This window comes from Morone saxatilis, unplaced genomic scaffold (assembly GCF_004916995.1).
Source record: "Morone saxatilis isolate NCDOM2014 unplaced genomic scaffold, NCSU_SB_2.0 Contig1, whole genome shotgun sequence".
NCBI lineage: Eukaryota > Metazoa > Chordata > Actinopteri > Moronidae > Morone > Morone saxatilis.
This window is the reverse complement of record NW_023339651.1, coordinates 13,212,117-13,221,852: the sequence shown is the minus strand read 5'-3', so window position 1 is coordinate 13,221,852 and position 9,736 is coordinate 13,212,117. Positions and strand designations below refer to the sequence as shown.

Sequence of the window (9,736 nt, the reverse complement as noted above, 5' to 3'; positions counted from 1 at the left end):
AAACAAAGTACATATTAAACGTTTACTCACAACAATATTACTCCAGCAGTGAACATAAAGTTTCAGCATTTAAACTTTAATGTTGGGAAGTATAAACAACTGCAAAAGTTGCGTTGTGTCTGCAGGCAGATGTAAGCACCTTCATAGCAACTTGGAATCTCTTTAACCTCACATACACATTAGGTTTTAGGGGGTGGGGTATGGGGCATCCACAAATACATGGGGTTGGGGGAAAAATGGGAAAGTGGGGTGTCACATTTCATAACAGTCCTCAACTGGAGGTGGACATGTCACAGTTTTATCCGCCAATAGAGGAGATAGGCGGAGTCAGGTGAAGTGGCTGCAAGCGAGATCCACACTTGACTTTTAGTTTGAGGACATTTGGGATACTTTTACAAGGATCTCTGCTATTTGATACCACAAGGTATTTATCAGTACTTAATAAATACATGTCGTTGTTTCCATGCGCGTAGATTTTATTGTTTTTACTGAGTTGGTAGTGACATATTAGACATGTGTTTTTTATTTGTCTCCAAAACAAGCATACGTGGCATACAGCGTATGTGTGTGTGTGTTATGTGCGGTCCAGTGACAGTGCCAGTGACATTTATCAGTGAATCCTGTGGGAATGATCACTAATGAAAAAGAGCAGGTTGAAATTGTGCAGAATCTGAACATTAATGCTGTTACAGGCACTGGTCAAAGGACACGACATGACCCCAGTCTCCTAGAAAACCATGTTTTATTATGACAGGAGCAGAGTATTGCATCAGCCTGTAAGTTCTTCTTTCCCCCCCATAAACTATAAAGAACTAAAACAAAGAGAGGACATGAGAGTAACAAAGAAAAAGTGTCTCAGATGGAGAAAGTGAATATGTACCAAGGGTTAATGTTTACAATCTAGGAAACGTGGATCAAAGGAGATCAAATAATGAAACTTTTTATTCCATCAGCTTTGTCCATTTTAAAATGTAAGGATGTCCTGCCAGTAACAGACAGCCCCCGCTAGGACAGAGCTAATAAAAGGCGGCTGCTCTCCTTACTTTCACTTTTAAACTGTGTGTAACTGTGCATTTTACACGTGTCGGAAAATAAAATCCTAAGAGGATCGGTGCTTAGGCTTATGCTGCGTTCACGGCTTCTGGTGTGTGTATGAGAGCCTCTGGTAGATATATAATTATCCAGCAGTATATAAAGTAGATTAAATTAGCTTCACCTCGATGTATTTTACCTGAATATTCTCCCACCACTGCAAACGGAGTCATTTCATTCATCGTCAATATTCAAAATATATTTTATTAGAGCTTCAGTGGGCCATGGATACAGTGGCAGACAATGAATAGTTAATTATTAATTTTAAGTATGGGCTTCAGTCATTAATAAAAAAAAAGTAAATCATTTGCTCCTTTTCTTTATTTTCTGTCATTGTAAATATAATATATTTTGTTGTGTTTATAATTGCAAGTAGAACAAAACTGAAGAAATCCACCTTGGGCTCAGGAAAAATGGATGGTTATTGATTAATATGATATAATTTTGTAGCCGTTTAATTAGAAGAACAATCAACCAATCAGTCGCGAGAGGATGCAGTTGTCTGATATGAGTGGTGTAGCACATTGTGTCCCTACAGTGGTGTAGTCTACAGACTTTTGTAGAGTCCTTGAATCCACCACGAGTAACTGGGTGGGGTCCGGTTCCCACGCGGAAGAGACGAGCCTACAGATTCACCAATAAATCACAAGAAGGCGCGAGCGTTGTCGGAATTACCATATTTACAGTATATGTATCTGTTTTTATATGTTTCTGTACAGTTACACGTCGGCATTAAAGTATCTAATATGTTACATTTAATTTCAGAGGTAGAAACAGAAGAATAACTGAGCTCGCGCTGTGTTGATAACAATGAAAGTGTAAAACCGCAGCCGCACGTGCTCTGAAAGGACCTAAGAATCCAATATTATCGTCGATATTCTCATTCGCCATCTGCAGTGTTTCTTTTACATCTTCGTTGACGACATTAGCCGCTGACAGGTCAGTATGGTTTATCAGAAGTGTTTCTGTGTGTTCACGGTCCACACAAAGACACAATATACTTAAAATATGGGTCGCAACTGTTTGTATTTTTTAAAAGTGAAGATAATCTGAAAATGTGTAAGGACTTAAGTGCTGTAAATAATGTGAAGGATGTGTTCATTCGACCTATCTAGCCTAATCAGGGATTATTCTACACCTGGGGTGCAAGGCGAATACAATTAGTGTAATTATCACCTGGTGGGACAGCGCGCTGTTTCTATGTGCGGATACAGCAGCTGGTGTAAACAGTGTGGGCAACCAGCAGCACCACCACTACAGCCTCCAAAATGACCATGAACTTGAATTTACACCTTTATTTATATATCAATTTCAATGAAAACGTGTATGAATACATTCATGATGTATTTCATGGCTGTTCTATCAGACTGCACCAGTTTTAGCTACCTAATACATCGGCAACTGAGTGTACATCAGTTATTGTTTTGTATTTTTCATTCATATTTTAATGTTTGTTTTCAGTTTGGTTTCGTTTGAGAGTTTGGTTGCTCGTTTAAGTTTAGTTTTCATTAGTTGTAGTTTTTTTTTATAATATGGGAGGAGTGTAGAAGTTGAGAATAGGTATTCCCATACAAACACTGACACAGTCATGTAGACATCCCAGTCTCAATAACCATATGCACCAATGACTCCTCATGCTTGTTGACACAGAAATAAATTAAATTAAAACCTACAGGAAGTGTCTTAAGTTTTAGACTAAGTAAACAAAATAATTTGTTTGTTTTCCTTTTTTTTCCTACAACCTTTTTTAGAGTAAATCTGTGAAATGCTATCATTGCTTGCTGGATGAGAATAGTAGGTTTAGTACAAGTAAAGGTCACAAATGGCTCATTTCACCAGTGCAGTGGTTACGTACCATCACACATTTTGACTAGTTTCTTTCTTTGTCTTTTGTACTCTGTTAGATGGAGAAGCAGCCTTTGCCAACTGACGACGACAAGACAGAAACCACAGACGCCGAGCTCAATGGCTACGCCGCTGAGGCGAGCCAGCAGGGCTCGACTGAGCCTGCCGCTCGAGCAGGATGGAACAGTAAAGTAGAATATTTTTTGGCTCAGGTTGGATTCAGCGTTGGGCTCGGAAACGTCTGGAGGTTTCCATATTTGTGCCATCAAAATGGAGGCGGTGAGTACTTATTGTCATCCATGTTAGATGGTTTTCATAAGTTTAGGGCCCTCAGGACCGAACACAAATGTTGTGGGTGCAGGATGTACAGTATTTGCTCAAATGAGAGTCAGCGTCATCATCACAGGATGAGCATGTGATGAAAGAGAGACTATTAATATTGGGCTTAACCATGCATGTAAACGAATTAACTACCATATGTATGCCTTTAAATCTGAGCACTACACCATTTGACATGTTGTTTATAGATCTCTAAACCTAACACTGCTGTTCTGAAGTTTGATGTTCCAACATCTTGTTTTCTGTCTGTTGCCAGGGGAAACAATACACAATAAACTCTATGTAACAATACAAACAAGACAGTTTAATCAGTTGTTGGTTCTGACTGCAACAAGTTGTTTTTTACTCTTATTATAACGATGTCTTATGAAACATTTTATATTAAAACTAATCTTATTAACCCTGGAGGATGGATAATACGTATTTTGAGAATGGTTCAATATTCTGCTTGTCCTTCAGAGTATCAAGTTGTGTTGCTCATTTGTTAACTGTGCTGGTCACCTCTCCTCCGCAGGAGCCTTTCTCTTACTGTATGTGCTGCTGATGCTGGTTGTGGGCATTCCCTTATTCTTCCTGGAGCTGGCAGCCGGTCAGGCCATCCGACAAGGCAGCATCGGAGTGTGGAGGTACATCTCACCCAGGCTTGCAGGAATTGGCTACTCCAGCTGTGTGGTAAGATTGTTAATTGGTTGACCCATCTTCTAACACTGTTAGACTGTTTGGTATTTGATGTTGCATGCATACCAGGTGTAAGTCTGCTTTAAAATATAGTTTCATTTTCTTATTAACCTGATAATCTTTCTCTCAAATGCCCTCAGGTGTGTTTCTTCGTGGCGCTCTACTACAATGTGATCCTTGCATGGAGTCTTTTCTATCTCGGGAACTCATTCCAGTACCCTTTACCTTGGGAACAGTGTCCAAAACAGGGGAATGTAACAGGTAAACACACAGTATTAAGGTTCAAAACTGACAAGACATGAGCAGTTATTAAATTGTAAATGTAATAGTTGGTGTGTCACATATAAAACTAGTAATTGATGATCATATCTTTCTCTTTGAACCAGTAAAAGAATGTGAAAAGAGCTCCCCCACATCGTATTTCTGGTACCGCAAAGCTTTGGATGTCACAGACTCGATTGATGAGACGGGCTCTTTCAACACTTACATCGTCTGCTGTCTGCTGGCGGCCTGGACCGTTGTGTGCCTGGGAATGTTCAAGGGTATCAAGAGCTCTGTCAAGGTAACTGATTTGTTGTGGCTCCTGGCTTTCAAAGTGTTGATTTTACTATCAAGGAAACTCTGCTGTTAAAAAAAGTGGCATGTTTTGTTAGAGCTTAACTGATGTTTCAGGAGAGTTGTGATAATCAGGAACTTTAAATACTACAACTACTGGACTGATGGATTTCAGAAGAGAGAAGAATGAGCATTAAATAACAATGGGCGGCAGTGATTTCAGGGCTTGCTGTGCGTGAGTGAGTCTCTGGAATGTGTGACGTAGGTGTTGACACACAGCAAATGGCAAAATCCACATTATGTGTTAAAGCTGCAGTTGGTAACTTTTATCAAAATTACTTTTTGGGGTGCACCCTGATAGCTCAGATCTCGTAGATGTACTGGGGGCCGAGTCTGGGGCTGCACCGGCCCAGGGTTGGAGTTCGACCTGTGGCCCTCTGCTACGTGTCATCCCCCCTTTCCCTCTCTCCCCCTTTTCCTGTGACCTTTCAGCTGTCACTATCAATTAAAAGGCAATAAAAGGAATGGGACTCAACAGTCAACTATCTTAAAGCATCCACCCCAAAGTGTCTTAATGTCTTTCTCGCCTCTGATTGGTTGTTTTTGTTCAGGCCAGTTGGATTTTTGCTAATGTCATTAGGAGCACTAGAAGAAGCCAGAGGAACCTGATCAATTAACAAATGATGTCTCATTTACCACCGTCAGTATGTAGTGAAAGTTTCAGCAAATATGACAAAAAATATTTAAAAAAATTACCTACTGCTTTGAAATATTTTGGGATGTTTTTTGTAAATTTGCATTTTTTTTTTTGTGTATGTGTTTTTTGGTTTCCCTAACACACAACAAGTAATTATAATGAACAGCAAATCTTTTTGGACAAACCTACCAACATACTGTATCAGGCTTTGAAATGATTATTTACTGTTTTATGTTGAAGCTAACATCTAAGGGGATGTTTATCCCGCTCAGGCTGACATCAGGTTACTGACTTAAGCCCCTGGCATCTCGATTACAGTGGCCATATGTTCAGTGTGTAAGACGCAGCAGGCTTTACACTGAAGATTAAAAGAAACGTCCAGTATCTCTGTGGGGGGAAAAGGGTTGTTACAGCAGCAAAATTAGTAGGATTCAGCAGGGAACTAACTTAAATACAGTTTAATTAAGAATATGGAATTGAACTAAGCAATTTAAGGAAAATAGTATTTTGAAGCTAAGCTTAATAACAAGAAAAATAGAAATCTGCAATAGTTTGCAAAAAGATGGGAAGCCAATGGAAGAGAGTTGTGCCTTTTTAACCCAAAGTGCTCATGCACCAGAGCATGTGAGCGGACCTTTCAAAGGTTAGAGCATCACCTTATTTCCTGCTTAATCCCACTCCAGTATGTGTAACTTCTGGTACCACTGTATGTGTCACCAGGATCGTTTGTGAACAAGTGATTCTGCTCCTCTGCTCTTTTCTCAGCACACGTACAGCTTATTTTAATAATAACCCATGAATTTTGTGTTCAGTGATAAGTGGGTCGCTTCTTTTGTAGCAATGAAGTTAGAAGGAACATTGTCTGCAGGGAGGGGCTTATCTTCTGCTGCCTGTGTGTATGTCTGTGTCTGATCTATGTGTCCCCAGCATGACACATACACCTGTATCATACAGATTAAACACGCAGATTATTTTGCTTTTTTTTTGAGAGATCGGTGAGTGCTTTTAGTGGAGCGCAATAAAATTTTAGTTGAGCGGCTTTGAACAGGGAAGCGCAAGGAGCTGTTTCTTGCGCCTCCCCCTTCAAAGCCGCTTCACACAGGCAGAACTGTGACTGACTTTCACTGCTAGCTTGTTTAAGTAATCATTCTTTTTTTTCACTTCTTAGGTGATGTATTTCTCCTCCATCTTCCCTTATGTGGTGCTGTTCTGCTTCCTCATTCGAGGACTCATGCTGGATGGGGCCTTAGAGGGAATCTCCTACATGTTCTACCCCAAGGTATCTGCTGATAATATGTCTGCTTGAGTGTAGAGAAAGCACATAGATATGAATTTGTCCCTGACATACCTGTTGTTTTCTCTCTACATGTGTAGCTGGAAATTTGGGCAGACATACAGGTGTGGCGGCAGGCAGCAACGCAGGTCTTCTTCGCCTTAGGCCTTGGCTTCGGATCCATTATCGCCTACTCCTCTTACAATCCCAAAAACAACAACTGCCACCGTGATGCCTTCACTGTCTCTGCTATAAACTTCCTCACATCTGTGCTAGCCACTCTAGTGGTGTTTGCTGTGCTCGGCTTCCGTGCCAAAGGAAAAGTTGTGGAATGTGTAGTCAGGTATGTTTGATTAGAGGATAAACATTGAGTTATGCATCAGAAGACCCACAGTACATTATGACTTAAAGACATACGTATATACTAATGACATTTTGTCTATTTCCATGGCTATATCTGCCGCTGTTTTTTAAACTTTTTTTATTGGCCTAAGACAGGAACCGAAGAGTAAGAGTATTTCTCTAAGCAACACATAAACTATTTTGCATGCCTCTGAGATTTTTCTTGTTGCATCAACTGTATGTTAATACTTGCATTTTATTTCTGTCTTTTTCTTTTGTTAGTAATATGGAGAAGTTCTCAGATCATCTTCATAGTGGTGATGTGGACACAAACCTGATTCCACACTTCAATTTTTCTGATCCCCATTCTGTGTCTGTCGAGGACTACACTGTCTGGTTTAAACAGCATGGACATAATGTCCCTGGCAATTTAACAGAGTGTGACCTGGAAAAAGAGATGCAGAAGGTAAAGCTTGTCAGTTTGCTTTAGTGGAATGTTTGGGTATTTGGTGTGCCGTACATTAAACTAAAGCTGGCACTGTTGTTTGTGTTCAGGGTGTGGAGGGCACAGGTCTTGCTTTTATTGCCTTCACAGAGGCCATGTCACTCCTGCCTGGCAGCCCGTTTTGGTCAGCGCTCTTTTTCCTCATGCTGCTCAACTTAGGACTCAGCACCATGTTTGGCACTATGGAGGGTATCCTCGCCCCACTCACTGACCGCTTCAAAACTCTGGCCAACAACAAGACCAAACTCACAAGTAAAGACATTTTTTACCTTCATGCAAGCCTCAATATCACCTTACTGACACAACTCAAGATAGCTAGCTACTGATGCTATAAAATCATGATTCTGCAATCAATTTATTACACACATCCAGCAAAGACTGATTCTAATTAACTGAATTTGTTTTGTTTTGTTTTGTTGCTCAGCCTTGATTCAAAGTGACATTTCAACAACTAAGATTTGTGTTTTTAATCAAAGGGAAATGGCCTGGACAACATTTTGTGCAATGCTCCAAACAACAATCAAAATGTCAGTGTCAGTTCTATGTTGACCATTAAAGTGCTATTTGATGGAAAAGTCTTGCCTCACGGCCCTGTTACAGTTAGCGCCAGTAGGTCAGTGTCTTGTTACGTATCATGGAGCTGAGACTAAACCTGCCGACCCAACAATTTATCAGCTGATTTCACTGACACCTTGAAGCAGAGAGGGAATTAGTAAATTTACCTTCTAAAGTTTTTCAGGATATTCTGTAGATCATTTTCTCTCCACAGTACTTGATTGCGTATGCTCCCTTTTTAAAGAAGTGGCTTTATCCTAACGTGTCCTTTAATGTTGTTGCAGTTTTCAGCTGCATCATTGGCTTTCTGATTGGCCTGCTCTTCACCCAACGTTGTGGCAATTACTTTGTGATGATGTTCGATGATTACTCTGCCACTCTGCCCCTCATCATTGTGGTGGTTTTTGAGACCTTCAGTGTGTCTTGGTTATATGGAGCTGATAGGTGAGCTCTTTTTGAAATCTTTAAATTCCATGCAAATGTCAACTAAAACATTTAGCTCTGATAGTCTTATCAGTGTTTGTCAAAAACTCTGTTATGTCTGTTTATAAAGGTTCCTTGATGACATTGAAGGGATGCTGGGCTGGCGTCCCCATGTGATTTACAAGTACCTGTGGAAATACATCTGCCTTCTTGCTATGCTGGGGCTGCTGGCAGCCACCACCATCCGTATGTTCATCACACGCCCCACTTATATGGCATGGAACCAAGACAAGGTAAATGTCGTTAGCCCTGGAGAAACAGCTATTTGAGATGGCTGTGGCCACAAAATTTTTGTTTATGTCGTTTGTTTCATACAGTGGAGTCTGTTTCAGTTTCAACAAAAACATTAACAGCCTTAAGAGGTACAGCCAAAAGACATGTTGCATCTTGAGTAAAGCAAACAGCTCTTGTGTTTATTAGCACCTTCAAAAAACTACCGCAGATAGAAACACCTACTCCACAACTGCTTGAGGGAAATTATTGATGCATTTCTCTCAGACCACATTAATCTAGAGATCTAGAGTAGTTCTAAGGTGTGGTTGTTTACGTTCTTGAATGACTCATTTAAATTCTCCTCTTTTCAGGCTTCTGAAGAGTACCTGAAGTACCCCGGCTGGGCTCTGGCTGTTATGGCTCTATTGATCATATTTGCCATGATGCCCGTCCCAGTGGCATTGATCCATGCTGTTCTCCAGGACAGAACAAAGCGAACATCCAGAGATACAGAGAATGGTCAGTACAGTATAGTTAACACGGATGACAAGTGTGAAACCCCAATGACCGACATGTCAGACCTGGACCAAAGGAGCACGACCGCTGCTTCCTTTTCTTAAACATTGGACATGATGTTACAGTGTGGAATTGGATGTACGCAGTCAAAGTCTTCAGTTCAGTTCAGTTATCTTTGCTAGCTTTTAGTGCAGCTGTAGCACAGAGAGCAACTGTGTGACTATATTATATTCCTTATTTGAGTATGTAAAAACTTTTCCCACTTGAATTTCAAACATATCCAGAGGATAATACCCTCTTTTTAAAATATGACAAATACACTTTTGTTTTGTAATATGGAAAATATGGAACAAATTACTGCTGCGTGGTAACCACGAGGTAGAATTTCTTATTGTTGATTGTTACAGTTAGTTGTTGTCCAAATGTGCAAAAACAATGTTTCTGAGTTGTCAGAATAAGCCATAGACATCACAGCATGTCTTTGCCTTTTTAGTTATGCAGTACAGCATTTGTAAAATATTCAGCTCTTTATTCGTCCTTTTTTCTTTTCACTTTTATTAAAGCACTCGTGTCATTATTTCAAGAATCCAATCATGCCACTGTGACAGTGAATGTCCCCAAAATGCAGAATTACAGCTAATTG

The 9,736-nt window shown here is 40.2% G+C and overlaps 1 protein-coding gene across 1 annotated transcript in view; it reads left to right on the top strand.

The window, feature by feature from the left end:
* Positions 1–2,996: 2,996 nt before the first annotated feature.
* LOC118334057 (sodium-dependent neutral amino acid transporter B(0)AT2-like) overlaps positions 2,997–9,736 on the top strand; it is a gene marked incomplete in the record, with an annotated part of 7,958 nt that continues 1,218 nt past the window's right edge. Inside the window, 11 exon segments of the mRNA XM_035669878.1 lie at positions 2,997–3,216; positions 3,791–3,948; positions 4,095–4,215; positions 4,341–4,516; positions 6,375–6,485; positions 6,581–6,822; positions 7,104–7,287; positions 7,377–7,578; positions 8,166–8,325; positions 8,435–8,597; positions 8,949–9,736. Coding sequence (XP_035525771.1) covers positions 2,997–3,216; positions 3,791–3,948; positions 4,095–4,215; positions 4,341–4,516; positions 6,375–6,485; positions 6,581–6,822; positions 7,104–7,287; positions 7,377–7,578; positions 8,166–8,325; positions 8,435–8,597; positions 8,949–9,197 — 1,986 coding nt within the window.